Source organism: Echiichthys vipera (genome assembly GCF_963691815.1).
Source record: "Echiichthys vipera genome assembly, chromosome: 10".
Taxonomy (NCBI): domain Eukaryota; kingdom Metazoa; phylum Chordata; class Actinopteri; order Perciformes; family Trachinidae; genus Echiichthys; species Echiichthys vipera.
In genome coordinates this window covers 24,988,061-25,007,901 of record NC_139835.1, presented here as the reverse complement: position 1 = coordinate 25,007,901, position 19,841 = coordinate 24,988,061, and the positions used below count along the sequence as shown (strand labels likewise).

General features: G+C 42.5%; 1 protein-coding gene across 1 annotated transcript; it reads right to left on the bottom strand.

Moving 5' to 3' along the window:
• Positions 1 to 124: 124 nt before the first annotated feature.
• On the bottom strand, positions 125 to 19,605 carry sestd1 (SEC14 and spectrin domains 1). Its single transcript, XM_083921000.1, has 19 exons — positions 19,406 to 19,605; positions 16,373 to 16,442; positions 15,567 to 15,675; positions 13,818 to 13,908; positions 13,592 to 13,705; positions 9,143 to 9,256; positions 8,962 to 9,056; positions 8,815 to 8,870; positions 7,756 to 7,827; positions 7,242 to 7,399; positions 4,689 to 4,811; positions 4,212 to 4,406; positions 3,667 to 3,781; positions 3,399 to 3,564; positions 3,126 to 3,207; positions 2,911 to 3,033; positions 2,578 to 2,769; positions 2,273 to 2,376; positions 125 to 1,777 (listed from the first exon to the last, which is right to left on the bottom strand). Exons 2-19 carry the CDS (start codon positions 16,440 to 16,442, stop codon positions 1,495 to 1,497), a joined length of 2,262 nt encoding a protein of 753 aa, XP_083777126.1. The 5' UTR covers positions 19,406 to 19,605; the 3' UTR covers positions 125 to 1,494.
• Between the last annotated feature and the right edge of the window lie 236 nt (positions 19,606 to 19,841).

Here is a 19,841-nt window from a genome sequence, read left to right as displayed (position 1 = left end):
GTGGTCAAAAACATTTTTTTAAATAAACTTCATTACGAAAACGTATGCAGTAGTTGTGTGGTGTGTGGTTGTTTGTGTTGCAGACAAAAAAACCAAAACACCTTTAAACTTCAAAACGCTTCTTTATTTAGAGGATGATGTCAAACTAATGTCATATATATATTATTGGATAGACACGGAGAGGACAGAGAGCAAGACGCAGTATTTAGCGGTTACACTTACAGCAGCAATTATTGGTCAAAAATACCAACCAATCACAGCAAGGTCTGCAAGAAAAAAGTCAAATAAATAGAAAACGGAATCTGTCCTATTCAGTCAGTCTGGAACACGTTGCGTGGGTTTGATTTCCATCATGAAGGCAGAGGGTTTTCTTTAGAGCAGCCAAGTGGTCGGAGCCCCTGGGTCCTTGAAACATCATGTCAAGCATCATGGATTTATTAATGTTACACACACTGTGTCACTAAGAAACATCCCATCAGTTCAATTGATGTTCTAAAACGGATTTAAAGAAATCTATTTATCATCAACTTTTGTTTTTATTTGGTCAAATCTTTATGTAGCACCTAAAAAGATCCACCTTATTGCTACCGCTATGATACCTTGCATGAGTTACGAGTGCAACTTGTGGTTATTCCTTTCACTGAACTGGCATCCGCGATAGTAAGCTTTAAGTTACTACAGAGATTTGGAGGAAATAAGTGGTGTAACGATATAGATGTTTTGCGATGCTCTTTGGGACTTGTAGTTGACTTCTCTTCTCAAGTTGCTATACAAACAGTCTTGTATTTTTCAGTTATGGTCAATAAGGAGATTTTTTCCATCTTAGAGAGTTCCACGTCCGTCCCAGAGTTAGGGAAGCTCCAACAGTCTATAGGAGAAATGTACAGGTTCAGGCTTTCGGCACACCTGATATACTGTAGCTCCGCCCTTCCTGTACAGGACACGAAGTTTGTCTTCTGTTAGAGGAGGGATACAAAAGGAGGCAAGAAAGGGGAGAATTCGGAGGAGGCACAGACAGAAATCTCGGTAACACCGTGGAAGCTCTACCCACTTGGGTGAACAAAAGGCATGCTGGGAAAGAGGAGGTGGTGTTAGCTGTACATACGTATTCTTCAGCCAAACTGATTATTGTACAGTCGATCGTCTTCAACAGAACATCCAGAGATATGAATATTAATTCATTAATAATTCCAGTATTGTACATTAGTGAAATCTGCTGGATGGCTTAATGGCAGAAAAGCAGTTAGAGGGCGCTGTTGTTCCAGAGCAGACGGTTGTTAAGCTCCCACAGTTTCTGCTGAGCGGTGAATGTTAATCCTCTTCAGGAAGGCTGATGGAAAACAGTCTTAATATAAAGTTACAGCAGACATAAGGATGACCTACTGCTGCAGGGAGACAGAAGCAACCGATCAGAGGTTTGGATGAAGTTAATCAGCAGCCCTTCCTTTAACGAGCTTCATTAAGACGGCTCGGTTTAACCTCATCAGGGATCGATTAGCAGTCCTGTGTCCCCCTCTCCAAGTCTTCATCCTGCTGCCTCGCCTCCTCCTCATCATCATCATCATCATCATCATCTTGATCCTCTTTCTCACTCAGTTCCTCTCCGATTACATCCAGCCGTGCCTCCTGCCCGTTTAACACCACCTCCTCCTCCTCCTCATTATGAAGCCCAACCTCCTGCAGCTGCAGCCGTCGCTCCTCCACCAGAAGGAGGCGCTCCCTGACAGCCTCCGCTGCAGCTGCCGTGTCGCTGGGACTCCCGAAGTACTGCTCGGTCCTGAAACAACAACAATTCTAGTTAGGAATGTGTTATACTGTATGAAGTCTGTGTGTTTTTGTGAACTCGCATTTATTACAGCCAAAACATGGGTCCTCACTTCCTGCCACACATTTGCGTCTATATTGGATGGTCCATTGCCAAGACGCGGACAGGAAACACAGGGAGGGAGACGGGTATGACATGCAACGAAGGACCTGTAGTCCTTCAGCTAAAAGGGCACTCTGTTTTAAGTAGCTTTCAACTCATTGTTTTGGTTTCACAACCCACAAATGTTCTGTTTTGGTTCGCTCTCACTGCTCTCATATTATCGTTTTGGCTCCAGCAAGGCTGCTGTTTCCCGTTATAAAGCTCTGATAAACCCACTGCGCACTACCTGCTTAGCATCAAACAGCAGACAGACACTGTTAAGAGACTAAGAGACCAGGAAAAAGAACGTAAAAGAGATGGTGAATATGGTCCGACCCTCGTGTGTGTGTGTGTGTGTATACGTACCCATCAGGGAAGATAACAGGCATGGTCAGTCTGTCCAGCAGAGTTTTCCCCGTAGAGTCGACTTCATCCAGAGACTCTGGGTCCACACATTCCTGCTGTAACACCTGAAACAGTAAAACATGTATGCTTATACTTATAAATGTATACTTTCAATGGCTGTGTATCTGCAATGGTCCATGGTAAGCAGAGCTCGTCAGCTGTTTCTACTGCACAAGCCCTCCAATAAATGCCCCGTTGACATTTTTACTGCTGCTGCAGCACCTGACACATAATAAAACAGTGAGGTCTCTCTCCGGCTGTCTCACCCTCTCTGCGGCGGTGTGAAAGTTCAGAGCCAGCTCCAGTCTTTGTTGTCTCTCCTCGGCGCTGACGCTGAACTGTTTCCAGACCCGGTTGAGTCTCGGCAGAGTGTCTCCGGATGAACGCGTCGTACAGCGCAGAGACTGACAGAGGACGACGGTCGCCTGCAGCAGCTGACGGCCGTAATCATAGGTGCTCTGAAGGATGAGACAGGAGTTATTGCCAGTCTGTTATAATTTTCAGCATTATCTTATCCTTTTTCCATCTCTTAAAGTTGACAGTTTTACATTTTTAGCCATGCTAGCTGTATGAGTATGAGCAGTCTGGAAGTGTCTCACCTGAGCGACGTCCACAAACTTCCTGTGTTTGTCCAACATGGTCCTGGTCTCCTGAGACTCGTCGCCCAGCCTGACGTGGGTCTTCAACAGGGCGTCCAACAGCTCGCCAAGCCACTCTACTGCCTGAACACACACACACACACATTGTCTCATTAATACAGGAAGTATTGTTGTGTGTTTGTGTGTGTGTGTGTTTGTGTTGTTGTTTGTCCTACCTGTAAAGCGTCTTCTTCACATTTGAACAGTTGGACCATCTGAAGCATCTTCAGCCTCCTCACATCCACCATGTCCTCACACCTGCACACACACACAGCTTCATCACATATCCTAACAGTGTAAAGTGCTGGTACCGCCCTTTAGAGGCTGCAGTATTTTTAAAAAAGTATTGTCTCCAGTTGCTGAAATCTAATGCAGTAGTAGAGAAACATTTTATCTTAAAACTAAGTATCATGTTACGAGAAAGAAGCCGCATGTGGTGCCCTGCTGACCTCTGCTTGCGGAGCTGCATCTCCTCCATCACCGACTGGATTTGCTGAACGTTGTCCTGCTGTTCTCCAGCTGGACTCTCCGTTTCCTCCAGAGGCCACGACGGCTGGCCGCACATCTGCTCCATTAACAACCCCCCCTTCTGACGCAGAGAAGCGAGACCTGCCTCTGCACGTAAGATGTAGATGTACATACTTAATAAACGCAAAAACAATATCACGTTATAAACATCACCATTTTAGAGGAGGAGTTATCATTGAGTGCACAAACCGACAGTCTGCAGCTTCTCCTCCAACAGTTTGAGGTTCTGCTGAATTGAAGCTCCATCAGATGGAGCGACGTCAGCACAGAGCATGCCCAGTAGACCGTCCAGCAGCTGGGACAACTGCAGGGACGGACACAGAGCTTTAATTGCTCAGAATAAATCACAGACACTCATTTTCTTGCTATTTGCCCACAATTCGTCTGTAAAGTTGGGGTTTTAGTTTGTGAACAGACCAACAGTTAATCCATCAATTTATCTCCGAGAGATCTGCTAAAAGTCCAAGAAAACCTATTGTGTGTTCTTGTGCTTAGCTAGGCTAAACATGTACTGGACCCAAAGATGTAAACTTTTTTTTAACACAGCTGTTACCATTCTGATTATCTAGTACAAACAGCAGCTTATACAGTGTGCGTGCGTGTGTGTGTGTGTGTGTGCGTGTGTTTGCGTGTGTGTGTGTGTGTGTGTGTGTGTGTGTGTGTGTGTGTGTGTGTGTGTGTGTGTGTGTGTGTGTGTGTGTGTGTGTGTGTGCGCGCGAGTGTGTTTGCGTTACCTCCTGTGTGGTGCTGTGGAAGCCCTGCGCTGCCTGCAGGACGTTCTGTCGGCCCTCCAGCTGAGCGGCCTGTTGGTAGCAGACGTCGCTCAGCTGCTGCTGCAGCGCCTTCAGCTCCACCACCTCCTCCTCCTCCCCGGCACTGAGCAAGGCAGCGATCTGCTGGTTCAACTCAACGTACACCGCAAACCATTCCTGCGCACACACACACACACACAATCAGCTAAGCGCTTACATTTACCACCAGTGTAACTAAAATGGCTCTGTTCCCCATAGTGCAGTGACACAAAACAGAACATACACTAAGCTCAAACTAATACATACTAATGCAACCGTCCTGTAATAAATACTCCCATAATGATGGTTTAATGGTGTTGATTATACTTTTGGTGTATGGTGATGTTGAATTGTATTGCAGTAAACTGAGAGAAGTTTCTAAAATTGGTAATAATTAGTGTGTTCAGTGTGTTGCATTACACTGTGCTGGCTCTCGATCTCCTCGTGTTTCTGCTGGAGGGCCTGAGCCGCTCGCATCGAGTCCCCGATTGCCTGCTGAGTCTTCAACAGCTCTGAACCTGGACCCTGCAGCCAGGTGACCACCTGAGATAAAGAGAGAGAACACAAAATATACAGACTTTGCATTAGGATAAAAAACAGCCAGTCACAGAGCTCCAAATTCAGGCGTATGCACCACTAACAGCAGGTGGAGCGACAGTGACCCAAACTGCACAGAACCAGCCTCCTGACACTGAAGCAGCTCATTTGACTTGATTCAGCAATGATTCATTTTATTATTTACACCAGTGCTTTTCCTACTGTGACATGTCAAAATGTCTGCTGGGATGTTGTTTGTGAGGATCACTAGGAAGTCTCAGAGCGGCAGTGAAGCAGAGCGACCAGCAGAGGGCTCTCATGCTCTACTGGTCTCTGTGGCAGAGTTCAGATGCCATCCAACCCCACATCACATCACATCATATCCTTTTCTTTGATTGTCACTGTCAATAATATTAGTTAATATCAAAATCAATTTTTCCACTTCATGTTTTCCATAAATATATTTAAAGGTTACAGTCAAGCCAACTGAAATAGAAAAGGTGACATTTATATTTACCAGCTCAAAGCAGAACTCAAAAGTTGCATTCCAGTGATTTACTTTAACTCTTTCATCAAGTTGGAGGAGACAAAAGAAAATCTGCACTATGAGTTAAGTTCCAAAGAAACACCGGATCCTAAATTTCCCAAAATGCAACACTCTCTCTCTCAATCTTCGAAACTCCACGTCCCAATTTTGTAATCGAAATGTGAAGTCTCAAATCTGATCCGTGATGACTTCACGTGTAAAATGGGTTGAGCGTCCCTTTAAAATATAATTCCACAGATAAAGTCAGAAAGGAGTGTATGAATTTCCCAAGAAAGAAAAAAAAAATCATTGTTTTTATGATTTTTCAATCATTTATTTGTTTTATTGAATTATCTGATTAAAAATATTTGTATTTTCCACTATATTTACAATGTAAATTAGAGTTACTTGTGGAAATTCTGCGAGTGTGCCTTGGTTGGTGGTGACCTCATGATTTGTGGACACTTATATTCTACAAAAAAAAGATGAGATTATGGGCTCTGCATCATCATCAGTGTATGACTTTGTGGATCAATGTGACAAGTGTAAAAGCGCCTTGAGTGGTCAGAGGACTAGAAAGGCGTTATATAACTACAAGTCTGTTTACCATGTTTGTCTCTTAAGGGCGCGTGTTTGTCTCCTTAATCATATACAATGATTATGATTTTGTTATGAGTTGAAATTGAAATAATCACCACAGGACTATATAGTGAAGAAACATCTGGAACAGTCTCCCCAGATGTGTGTGTCAGTATCATGATTTAATTGTATTTATCAGGTCAGTGATGCCTTAAAGAGCTAACACACAGACACACACACACACACACTTCGATCCAGAACTAGGCCAACCCCCCGACCCTTAAATCCTCCAGACTAGCGACCAACATGCTGCCGTTCCCATAGCAACGCCAGGCTCAACTCCAAGAAAGTGGTGTTACCCATCAGCCCCTGCGGCTGCAGGAGCCCCACTAAACACAGCAGAGTCTATACTTCTACTGAAGTGCTGCCCACTGGCACTGTTTCTAAAGGTTAAAGGTCAAAGACTGGAGGATAAAAGAATCAGGGCAGAAGACTTTTGAAGACTGAGGAGGTTAATACTGTAGCAGATAATGTATACAATGTTTAGACAGTAGTGGACGTGTGGAGGATACATTTACACATTGATACTATAAACTAGAGTCTAAAAAGGTGTATGAGGAGCAGTAACCCCAGTAAAAGGAATAGTACGACATTTGGGAAATACTCTTATACGCCTTTTTGAAGAGAGTTGGATGACAAGATCACGTCCTGCTTCAGCCAGCAGCCGGCTAACTTAGCTGAAAGGAAAATTCTGTTTTAATCCAATTCTAGCGTATTTAGCATAATTGTTTGTTCGATTGTGGCTTGGACTAGTCTGTTGTAGAGATTTGGGGAAAAGAGGACTCATGCATAACAACATATATCCAGACAAGTTACAGGAGCCTCCTCCTCCCAAATACGCTACAATTTCACAACACTTGTCTCTAAGTCTAGCTCAAAGTAAACACAGAAAGTAGCCGCCTAGAACGGCCATTATGGCTAAATAGGGATCTACATCCGGGGCACTTTGCACATGGGTTTGTCTACGTATGTGAAGCATAGACCGGACACAGGGGGGAAACAACTAGTCTGGCTCAGTCTAAAAGGTTTAAAAAAAAAAGAGAATCCACCTACCATTATTGCCTCAGTCATGTTTTAGTTTTGCTACAATTTGCAGAAAACAAAAACAACCAAAACCATGAATCATCCCCAAGGTTGAAGAAACTCTGGATACTGGCCAATACAGGAAGTGAAGCCAAACAGAGTTTACAAACGGCATGATGACACATCAGTTACAGACGGAGACACGGGCTCTCCGCTGCCCACACACCTGTTTCACACGTGTCCGTTACCTGCATGACTTTGGCGTGGATCTCGTCCAGCTGGGTGCGTTTGTTTCGCTGCCTGCAGAGCTCCTGGTATCTGGTGTACTGCTCCCTGAGCGAGTCCAGCAGCTTCATCACCTGAGGCTGAGCCAGCAGCTCCTCCTCCATGGGACACCAGGCTGGACCTGGGGGTCAGGGGTCAGAGGTCAAAGAGAGGTCAGGTAGCAGACATGAGGGGGTTATGTCCAGGACGCCTTATTTATTGTCTTGTGTACAAAAAAGTGCAGGTTATGTTCCTTTTTGGGAGCGTTTTTTCTTCAAACAGCTTGCCTTATCATGAAAAAGACAACTACATGCTCAAAGATAACGCAAACCCTTCAGCCTTAATGTGTTCCTAGAACTCAAGCAGTCTCCGCAGAACCCTCATACACTGCACCACACTGTAGTAGTCTGCCTAGTTCTCTGAAACAACTGAATGGTCATCTGTCTGAGCCGGAGCAGCACAGTTGACACCTGAGATGGATGACAGCTGCTTCCTCACCTCCCTGTCCTCCTCCACCTCCCTCTGAGCCGTTAAAACGACGCTGCTGCAGCTCCGACAGCAGCTCATGACCTGCAAACAGACAGGGGGGGGGGGGAGTTGAGATTTAAAAGACTGTTGAAAAGCATCTGAAACAATCATCAGTGTTTATGTACATGCTGTTCTATTATGAAAGGAGCTGGTAGAGGGAGGAGGGTGGTACCACAAACAAAGACTCCTTTCACCTCTTTCCAACACACAGACACAGGCTGCTCAGTACAATGAACGCAGCCATCCATCCATCATTCATCCATCCATCATTCATCCATCCATCCATCCCGAGTGTCTATTTAGCTTCAGGTCTCAGTAGTAAGTGACTAAGACTTCTCCTGCTCTCCACCTACACCCTGCAAGTCAGGGCGAGTCCAAAGGCCCTGACAAGGAGAGTTACTTTGGCTGCTTGGATCCACAGTTCTTTCAGTCACAAGTGAGAGTAGTTGTGTACACAATACGCAAAAACGTAGGGTGCTGGTTGGTTTATCATTTTGACTGTATGAGCTTTAATTTTTCCTGCATTGCACTGCGAGGGGAAACACTCCTTTAACATGAGAAAAATCTGCCACTTTCATAGTTGATTGAAGTGTTTTTATTTCCTTTGTGCACAGAAGATGATGCATAATGTAGTGAAATTAAAGGGTAGGTGCACATTTTTTCAGGTCTGTCCTAAAACATCAGTCAGGAGCCCATTTGAACATTGAAAGTGGTTTTGCTTGCTCTAATCATTCCTTCTGTTCAAACTGCTCATTAAAGGATTTATTCCGAATGCGTTTTGGTTGCGAGTGATGGAGGAAAAAATGTATTAAACATTCATCCGAAGTAAAAACGAAGCTTCAGCAGTCTGAGTTGGACAAATCAAGTGGAAGTTAAGGTCTTTTGAGTAAAAAATGTCCTCTTTGTGTTTCCCTGTTGTGCTGTGGGGTGCGGGTGGTATCTGAATTGGTAACATGTAAACTTGCCATCACTTTAATAAACTGACGTGCATGTTGGAAAGGGGCTTAAGTGAGCGGAGATGATATTTACCGGTCTGAAGGACAGTCTCAGGGTCAAAGGACGGCAAGAGGGCGCAGTCAGCTGATCTGCAGAGGACGGAGAGACACACAGCTCTGGATTTCATCTGTCTACTGTTAGTACATGTTAATCTGTGTGTGTGTGTGTGCGAGTGCTTACTTCTCCTTGTCCACCGTGCTGCCCTTGTCACTGTCGTTGATGATGGACAGCTCGTCCAGCAGTGACGTCGACTCCTTGGTGAACTTTTCAAAGACCTAACAACATAGAAAACAACCACGCTCAGACACGGCACCAGGTTACCACACACCGAATGTGAATGTATTCAAAATAAAATACTGACCAGTCTCTTGTTGAGCCAGTCGTTGTGGTCGTAGTCCAGACTTCCTCCAAAGTCGTCCGTCAGCTGACAGGGCTCAATGTAACGAGTCAACTTATTGGCCGAAACCAGGATCACCTGACAGGAAGCACAGACAACAGCAACATTTGGATCTTCGGGTGTAAAAGAGACGTAAGTAATCTTCTATCCCGATATGAATACTTTCTTAACTCGATAATGATATATATCAGCATATAGCACGTTCTCTGGTAATTCAATAAGTAAACAGTCCATATGAAATAACCACATGGTAAAGCCTATTTTTGTGTATTAATTTATATATTAAAAATACTTACATACAAATGAAAAATACTGAGTCTTTCCTCATTTAATTAAGAACTTTAGTGCAAAATATGAAATCAAAATATTCACACACAAATGGGAAGCTAGTATGTGCTTGTTATTATCAGTTTAGATGAAGTTATTGTGTATCACGATATATCAAAATATGATTTCACAGCCCTTCTTAGAGTATTTAGATAGAACCACCATCCACCCAGAGAGTGACTAGATGCCCCCCTCTTTTTATTGTGTACAGATAATTGTTGGTCTTCCACAAGTCTCTTTTTACTTTTTTGCAACAGTGTATGCATGAAATGTTGTTGTTTGTGACAGAATATTCAATAAAAAGATGTGTAAAAAAAAAAATATATATATTTATATGATTTCACTACAAACGATGTCATCAAATTATCCTTCAAATGTTCATGGTTAGTGTGACTCTTACTGTGTATTATATAATCAGCTGTGAAACACAAGGGTTTGAAGAACAATGACGAACCATGAAAATGTCAAACTTACCCTAAATGTATAACCTTTTTTATGGAAATGGTTTACTTGCAGGTAGATCCCTGTGTTCTATCTTTTGTAAAAACACAACCAGTGGCTCCTCTTATGTAACCTCCTCAGATGATTCTCTCAGCACACCATGTACTGATACTGTTGACATGACTTTGCCTGTGTAAAACATCATTTTATAAGCTTTTCTTCTTGCATGTTTCAATATATTGAAGCAGCCGTAATGTTGGATACAAGATATTCAATGATGGGTAGACATAATCGAGACAATGGTTGCTTTTCATTCCACAAATTGTGTTTCCTCGCTTCTCTGCCCTCCAGCCAGTGACCCAAAAAACTGACCGAGGTCGGCGATAAGGGAGGAAAAATGTGTCCCGGAGGAAACGAGGGGTAAAAAGAGCGGAACCACAGGTGCATCCTGAGTTATTTCCTGGACGGCAGCACGCCTTTGATCAGAATGTGTTTATTGCAGCTTAAGGGCAAATAAAATCAGCACCAATTGAGGCTTCAACAACTGGTAATATTGTTTAGGTGATTAAATTAGAAGATGTGCGGGACGTCCAATCACGTCTTAACAGCTGTACAGTCACAGTTATTATTAGCCGTATAATCTCAGCCTGTAATGTATTCAACTCACACAGTTCATATTGTATCTATTGTAGTGTAGGCTGGACGGTGTGGTCAAAATCTCATATCATTTCATATCTTGATAACGATATATACCATGATATAGCATTTTTTCTGGTAATTCAATAAATAAATAGTTTATGAAATAACCACATGGTAAAGTCTATTTTGGACAATTTAACTTTAGTGCAAAATTAACATAATAGGGAAAAAGAATAGATTTTTTCAGCTATACGGTGACTGCTACATGCATTCACACAAATACAGAGTAATTACATGAAGCAAATTTGAGTTAGGGGCGGTAGTAGCTCAGTCCATAGGTGGCTGGGCTGGGAACCGGAGGGTTGCTGGTTTGAGTCCCTGTGTGGACCATGAATGGAGTGTGAACTGGTGGCTGGAGAGGTGCCAGTTCATCTCCTGGGCACTGTCGAGGTGCTGTTGAGCAAGGCACTGAACCCCCAACTGCTCGGGGCGCCGGTCACTATAAGCCCCCTCGCTCTAACATCTCTCCATTGGTTGCATGTATATAGGTCCTATCTGTGCATGTGTGTGTCTTGAATTTCCCCATTCATGGGACTAATAAAGGAATTCTTCTTCATCTTAATGTGCTTGTTATTTTTAAAGTGGATGACGTCATTTTGTATCTCAATATCTGGTTTCATCGCAATACACTTTCATTGAAAGACAATTAATTATCATATTGAATTATCGCCCAGCTTTATCGTAGTGTATTAATATCTACCCATTACTGCTGCACCAGGTATTTACTTTAAAACTGTTTAAAACTTTCCTTTTTCTACACATATATCACAGTTGAGCGTCCTGTGTGTGAAATACAGTTCCTTCATCCTCATAAATCTCTCCCCGCTTGGAGGAAGAGTCATGAGGGAGATGAGGATCCACGTTAGACGAATGGAAAAGCACAGCACAGGCACATTACCTCTGGTGCCCCGCTATTGGTTGATTCAGTATTCGAGGACGGGCGTTCTGGGAAGACATAATTATAGTCTCTTGTTTTCTTGGGGAATCACTGCAGTCAGCGCTGAAGAATCAAACTGATAATGGATCACAAGACAGACTTCTTCAGCCTCCCAGAGCGCTTTCTAAGTCTGGATATAGAGTGTTCAGTGTTCACTAACAGCTGATCTGAGGTTTAACAAAACACCGTTCTAAGTTTAGCCAAACATTTAGACATTTATCAAATTTGTGTCTGTGTGTACAACCTACTTGTTTTATCCTTTCATATTATAACCCATTAAGGCACTCTGGACTGCACTTGGATGAATAAACTGCTTTACAAATAAACCTGGACAGCCAGACAGCTGGTCCTGAGTTGTTCTTCCAGCTGTCACTGCAGCAGATGCTCTCAGAGAAATTGGACGCAACTCTCGTTGTGTGTGAGAGTGTGTGAGAGTGTGTGTGTGTGTGTGTTTAAATGTTAGGTCTGGCTTCAGAGCAGCTGTATGACACACACCCCACTGTGAAATCCACACACAAACTCCATAGTTTAGATGAGTCACATTTCAACAGTCACTGGAATCTCAATCTCCCTTCCAGCAACTATGTGTGTATGTGTGTGTGTGTGTGTGTGTGTGTGTGTGTGTGTGTGTGTGTGTGTGTGTGTGTGTGTGTGTGTGTGTGTGTGTGTGTGTGTGTGTGTGTGTATGTGTGTTAAAATAAAGTGAATAATTGACAAACTCAATCCCCGCACATAATTTATGAAAGCATGTAAACAATCATGCAACGCAATGTTCATGATCCAAGCTCTCAAATGTCAGAGTGTCCTTGAACGCACCATCAGGGACAGTCTCTGCTCTCAGCACACAATGATGAACTGCACTTTGACTTAAAAATAATGTTATCTAAACACTCTGATGGATTATCTATTTTTATCTGCAACAACTTTCAAGTTGCTACACACCCACCAACTTGCTCTAGTTACCGTGGCAACAACCACGGAGCCAACACGGCTGCCGAAATCTGGGTCACAGGGATTGCCGATCCGTCAGTAAAACCATCTGTTGTAATAGAGGAGGAGGAGGTTGGCCGAAAATCACACTCTCACACACTCTCACACACTCTCACACATACAGAGACACACAAAGACACACACAGACACACAGACAGAGAGACAATCGACCTTGGCTCAGGTTTCCAGCAGCATTCAGGACAGTTAATGATCCTCAAGGTTATCACAACTGGCTCAGCCTCTTTCTGTGTGATATCAGATAACAGTACTACAATAATAACAGTGCTTCAGTAATTCAAGTGTGTATGTGTGTGTTTTTGTGAGTTTTGGGCAGAAATGTCCTCACAAGAGCAAAAACTGGAAATACACACAGCTTGGTTGTCTCTGAAGTTATTTCAAAGGTAGAAGAAAAACCGGGCTCTTCAAACTGGTTCTGGTTCAGATCAGATATAAAGACTTTTGCCTTTAGACATAACGGGATAACCAGTCAACAATATGAAACTACTGAATACTATATAGGGAAAAGAGGCGCAAAGGTAGACCAGACACACAACACCCACTTAAACAATAGAGGTTAACATTCAAAAGAGATCATAATGAGTGCTTAAGTTGTCAAAAGTATCAATAGTTTTATACTGTTCAATACCACATATGCACCGCAGCAAGATCATAATATAAAACGACCATAATACATTAAACTTGAACCTTGACACTTGACAAAAATAAGCCTTTTTAATGTCAGGTACAAATTTTTTTTAAAACCACAAAGACCTCTAATTCTGGGGCACCCGGTGGCTGAGTGGTTGAAGCAGCTGCCCCATGTAAAGAGGCTGAAGGTCCTCGAGGCAGCAGCCACAAGTTGGACTCCGACCTGGGGCCCTTTGCTGCATATCTACCCCTCTCTCTGTCACCCCATTTCCTGTCCGTTCTAAATAATCAAGGCTCGGCAAACTGAGTTAAAATGATCTTTAAAGACCTCTGATCCCAAAATAATTTCAGTCGTCAGCTGAGGGACTCACCTCAAAGCCCAGGCGGTCTTTCTCCTTCCAGAAGCAGAAGTGTGTGACCTTCTTATCCCAGAATTCATCTGGCTTCACCACGCAGACCAGCGACACCTCGGCCGGAATCACATTCTGAAACAGCATCAAAAACATCATCGTCATCATCATCCTCAGCTTTTAAAACACCCTGACAAAGTAATTAAAGTCACTCATGTCATTATGGGGACCCGTAATATTTCTTTACCTGCAACATGAGCACCACAGTCTTCACGATGTTCCACTGAGACTTCCGTCCGTCCACGATGACGGTGAAACCCCGAGCCTTACACTTCTCACTAAGAGAGAGAGGAAACCGTTTAGAAGACAAATATACAACTCAAACTATTAACAACATACACCGATATACACTCACAGTTTGTTGTATTCCTTCTTTTCCACAATCAGCGTGTTAATTAAGATGAATGTTAAGACGGCTCAGAAGTGTCAGAGCGGTGCATTCATGTCCGGTTGTTTAAATTGGAGAGATTAGTTTCCAATTCAGAGGTTAGCTTCAGAACGCAATTCTGTTTTATAGCCAAAACTTCCAAACTCTAACAGACTTTAAAACACAATAACGTTTTCTTTTCATGGATGATTCAAGTTCATTACGTGAGTCTAATATTTGTTCTTTGGGATAACATTTCTATCATTCATGATAATCAAGTAATAAAGATTATTTGTATAATAATACTGAATGAAGAATTTCTATTGAGCACCTTTCATGACATAAAATGCATCAAAGTGCAAAGTAAAAAGAAATCAGCAACACAAGCATAAAACAGAGTGAAAAAAGAGCAAAATTAATAAATATATGAAGTCGGAAAAGATAAAATAGTAATAGTAAAAACAAGTTGATAATGCTAAAAACAAGTTTAAGACATAAAAGCCATAAAACGAGAATAACAGTAGAAGTTAAAATGGATAAAATGAATGTGGAAACGAATTAAAAAGCAATATATATATATATTAAATATGTTTTGTACCGTTTCTTAAAAATATAAACTGAGGTTGCTTGTTCCAAACTGTCGGACCAGCATTACAGAGTGTTTCACAACATTAAACACAACAATGAATAACCAGGTTACTTTAAGGGAAAACAGGAATAAACTAGGATGATTACACTGTACCCTGTTCTAAGCGTTGATAATAAAGTACAGTGCAACTCAACAGTGAAGAATAAAAAGATGAACCTCATCGTGAAAGGAGAAATTATACATAAATTATACTTTCTTCAAAGGTTATTTAAAATAGATAGTGTTGCAGCAAGCCGGAGTTCCTCAGGCAGGTTGTTGCACAGCTGCGGTGCCCTGACAGCAACGCGTGGTCCCCTCGGCGAGTACAACACGCTGCGGTGCTCTTGGATCACTGTTATCATACGTAACTAATACAAACCACATCCAAAAATACAAAGTGAAAATATGGTATTGGCTCCATTGTATTAGAATAAAAAGGGCAAGTATGCACTCGCTGCAGGAGAGACTGTAACACCAGTGTTGCATTATGAGTCGATTGTAACCTTGATGCATTTTGAAGGGAAAAACATTCCTGACAAGTAATAACGAGTTGCAAGCATCTGCCAACATCTGTACTGCAGAAATCAAACAGAGGCTGAATCATCTGTTAAGCTAACAAAAAGTACCGCTGTCAGAGAAGGTCAAAGCCTCGGAAAGCACCCGGAGAAAATCCTTCTGACATGAGACTCTCCGGTAATAGCTCGGGATAACTTTTCCGACATGACTAATCTGAAAATGTATCCTCCAAAAACAGCTGTTGGAAGGGGAGGGGGTTGTCTTATAAATTCAGACCACCATGATGAGATCCATGTTGTAATAAACCGGCATCATCCTTTAAGCCTTTTACGGTACGGCTGAAAACGCTGGATTCAGACACCGGAGCCAAGATACAAAGTAGAGATGTAGCAGGTGCTTCATAGACGACATAACTCCAAACATACCTGGGGATGCTGAGCAGGTAGTCCAGTGTGGCGCTGAGCTCCTCCATGCTGGTCTGATCTGAACTGAGAGGGATGGTCAGGATCAGACCACTGCGCCGGTCTTTGCCCCCTAAAGAGATACAGACCAGTTCAGATTACTCACCAAACTAGGGATGGTAATAAAGAACCGGGAACAAATTTGCCTCGGACATTATCAATTCTTTAGTTCAATGCCGGCATGTTTTCCTGACAGTTGCACATTGTTAAACAATGACATCAGACTCATACGTCTGATCTCCTGGAACAAGAAGGAGTTGTCAAAAACAGTTATGGTGACTCTGATTGTGCACAACAGAGTTAATTCTCATGAAGTCATGGCGAGGAGGAAGAAACATTAGCACCACGCAGGCATGCAGAGCAGATTTTGACTTTAAAAACCCTGGAAACTTAAAAAGAAAGCTGTCAAATATTCTCTCATTTCGTCTACACTATGCTCAGACTCAGACAAATAAAACAATTAGTTAATTGACACTGAAAACCTGTGATGGCCGGCCTTTTTTACCCACAGGAAACCGATCAGGAATCAATGAAGGAATCCATAAAGAATTGGACCGGTAAGCAGAATCTTACTGGTATCAAAAAATGTTCCTTAAACCAAACTGCACCAACTAAGACTGTGCAGTCCTCACATGCAGACATACTGTGTCATGGTGTGTGTGTGTGTGTGTGTGTGTGTGTGTGTGTGTGTGTGTGTGTGTGTGTGTGTGTGTGTGTGTGTGTGTGTGTGTGTGTGTGTGTGTGTGTGTGTGTGTGTGTGTGTGTTTTACCTGACAGAAACGCCAGTTTCTTCTTGAGGATGGGGAGCATGCCGGTCGCTTCCGCGCTACTGTTGGACATCTGTAGACACACACGCGCACAATACGTTACGGATTTGGTTCACAGTTTTTTTCCAGGGCTACCTTAAAATGACATTCACGTGCTCATATGTGCACCGAAGTTTCAGTCGCTCTAAGTTTTACTCCTGTAAGACACGTCCACGACCTCAGACACTGGTTCCAGGTTGGGTTGTCAAAAGTATTGATACTTTTTTGACACCCCTGTGTTCAAAGCGATACAATGTCTGTGATGAAGTCACACATCGAGATATCGTCATACCCGTTTATGTCGCCTTTACTGACAATAACAACATAACTCTCTGAAAATGCTGAAACACCTGAAGGAATATATTTGAATACTGTAGTTTTGGTTTTAATCATCATATCGCCCAGTGAAGTGACCACACATATACCATCAAAACAGTATAAAAATAACGTTGTATGTATTTTCTTTATCATTTCTATCACGATGTCTAACTGGCTATAGTTAATTATCCATCGGATCCTATCAAAAGTGCCGACTACGGTTCGATTTTCAACCCAAGGCTGCACGGATGAAACAGCGGGGAAGAAAACCCGCTGTTCCATAACCTGTGGCTGTTGTGGCATTCTCCCCAGCAGCGAACCCACCACGTGACTGGGGGCACAGGCACAAATAGATTCTGCATCAGCCCTGTGTAATATCCTATTTTTTCCCCCTTTGCTGTGATATTGCAAGAGATATCAAGTATCGTTTTTTATATTAGTGTTGTATCTAGGTTTAATATCCTGGTGACAGGCCTCAGACATGATCTCACAGCTTTGTAAACTACCTCAGTGCTCAGAGGACAAACACTGTGCGTCAACGTGTGTGACAGTCGTATTAAATCAACTACTACTGGGTCACCATTAAACACCGCAGCAGCACAGACACACTACGGACGTGGCTGAAGTGCTATGTGATTATTACGGGGACGGCTCGGCGGTTTCCAAAAGTGTTTTCTCTCAACTGCCGTTTCTGATTCTTGGCTTCACATTCACCTCCGTCTGTGACTCACTGTCTGTTTCATCAGTGTGTGTTCGATGACAGCCAGTAAATCAGTGCGTTTGTATTTCTGTCCGTTGGTTGTCATTTGGTGCAGCTGTAGTGTGAACTGGAAACCAACACAGAAATGGGTTTTCTGTGTCCAACAGTGAACATCTCAACACAGATGTTGGTTTAACATCTGTGTTTGTTCCAACCCTCTCTCTCTTTCTGCACTTTGCTGCTTTAAATGAACATTGTTTTCATTGTTTCATCATTAAATGATAGATTAGGTTAGCCTTTCCCCCCCGTTACCATTCTTTATGCTAAGTGAACCACCTTGTTGCCCCAGCTTCATGAGAGTGGTATCTTCTCATCTCTCAACAACAAAGTGAATCAGCGTATTTCCCCCTAAAAAGGCGAATCACTCTTTCAGTTTTACTGTTCATTTGCTGTTTTCATTGTCTTTTGTGATTATTAGTATGAATCATGCACTGCTGATAATTTAGGACACAGCAGCTGGTGAACCACACTTTGATCCATGCACTGAACTGTACTTTAAAACTGCTTTAATTACACTGTTTCCACTTTTGCTTTATTATAGAATGTGTGTATCTATAGTGTATTTATACTTTATACTATATACAGTCGTATTCTCAGGCTCGAAAATGTTCTTAATCGTGTCCTGACACTTCTTTTGTCACATGGACGTGTCATAACGGGGCCCAAATTAAAGACGTATCTCTATATTTATGGTTTTCGTTTGGGGTAATGTTGTGTCCCTGGCCTTGGATCGTGTGCGTTTAGTGTTAACTTCATGTATCGATGCTTCTTTTTTACTAATTTTACCCTAAAAACCAAAGCCAAGTCAACAAATCTGGTTATTTCACATAAAAGGTAAGTGAGTAGGGATCTCAACAAGTTGTCACATGCACCAACCAGGATTTATCAATTCAAATCTGATAACAGTTGATTTACGGGGAAATCTGAACAAACTACACGCACAGTCCTGATGAAGCAGATTCTTTTAGCTTTACAACTTTTAAATAAATTTAAAATGTGTTAAGTTTAACTTAACTTGTTGCTTTTGTAGTCAGAAAATCATTATAGAGGGGAAAAAATCAAGAAACCCAATATTCACGGGCTTTGGTATTTTACTATTTGATTTGTTTTAATAGATACTTTTATTAAACATGTTAATAAATGTATCATTTGTGTTTGTACTCTGCTACACTTTAATTATTTGATAGAAATGTTATTATTATTATCCTCATTAGAAACATCCTAGTAGTAATAGCAGTGTGGGGGTACCTGCGACTTTTCCAAAGTGAAAATAAAGCACTTTTCCAGCATTTGAAGGCGCAGTTTCAAGCTTTTCCAGCACCTTACAGCTGTGGTAGATGCCATATATACATAGAGTACAAACAGTACACTGATTATTGTACTTCTGCATCACATTAGATGAATGTTATTGTGCTTTAAACAACTAAAATCCTGTTTCTACAGAAGGCTCAAATGAGAGATGCATGTGTTAAGTGTGTCATCTGTTTGTAAGTAGACTTATATATATATAGCTCCTATATAAGCTGCATTTCAGGCACTTTTAGCACTTCCCCGTTGAAAACCCCAATGTTTCCCAGCACCAGTAAGAACCCTTTTGTATCTGTGTTGATAATAAATGAGCGTGGTTCCTGCAGCACCAGTCAATCCTGCTGCAGGGCTTCATCTTCTTCATCACCACCCTCCTCCTCCTCCTCCTCCTCAGCCTGCGGCCTGGCTGCAGCAGCAGGACAGCCCGGCCCGGCTCGGTTTGTCTCGGCTTGGTTCGGCTCGGCCCACAGACACAATGACCTACATTCAGCAGTTGTGTGCTGCTGCTGCTGCGGCGGGTCTAACCTCCTCTCCCCTCAGCCTCCATCCACCCGGTATCGACAACTTTGGGATCGATCAGAAATCAGTATCGATCCGGCGGATTTTCTTACCTTTCCGTTAAATCCGCAGCATTATACTGTCCCGATTCTTCTCCCTGTCCTCTTCTCCTCCTCTCCTCCCGTGTCCCTCCTTCTCCTCAGCAGCTCTTCTTCTTCTCCTCCTCCTCTTCCTCCTCCTCCGGGTTTATCTATCAGCAGATATTCAATCTGTTTTCCATTAAACCCTGGGGAGCTCAGTTTGTTCTCCTTTAGCTTTGAACAACAGTGGAAACACACAGGGAGCAGGCGGTGGAGCTCGCTCTTCTGCGCAGCCGCAGTGAAGCCCGATAAAACAACGCGACTTCTTGTGAAATGTCCTTCAAAGTAAAAGCCCGCAACCAAAGAGAAGTTGTTTTCCTAATGTGTATTGAATTACATTTCTTATCCACTGTTACTTTTATTTACACTTTGTGATTTGAATGAATGAATAAATGTTAATTGCTCTTGT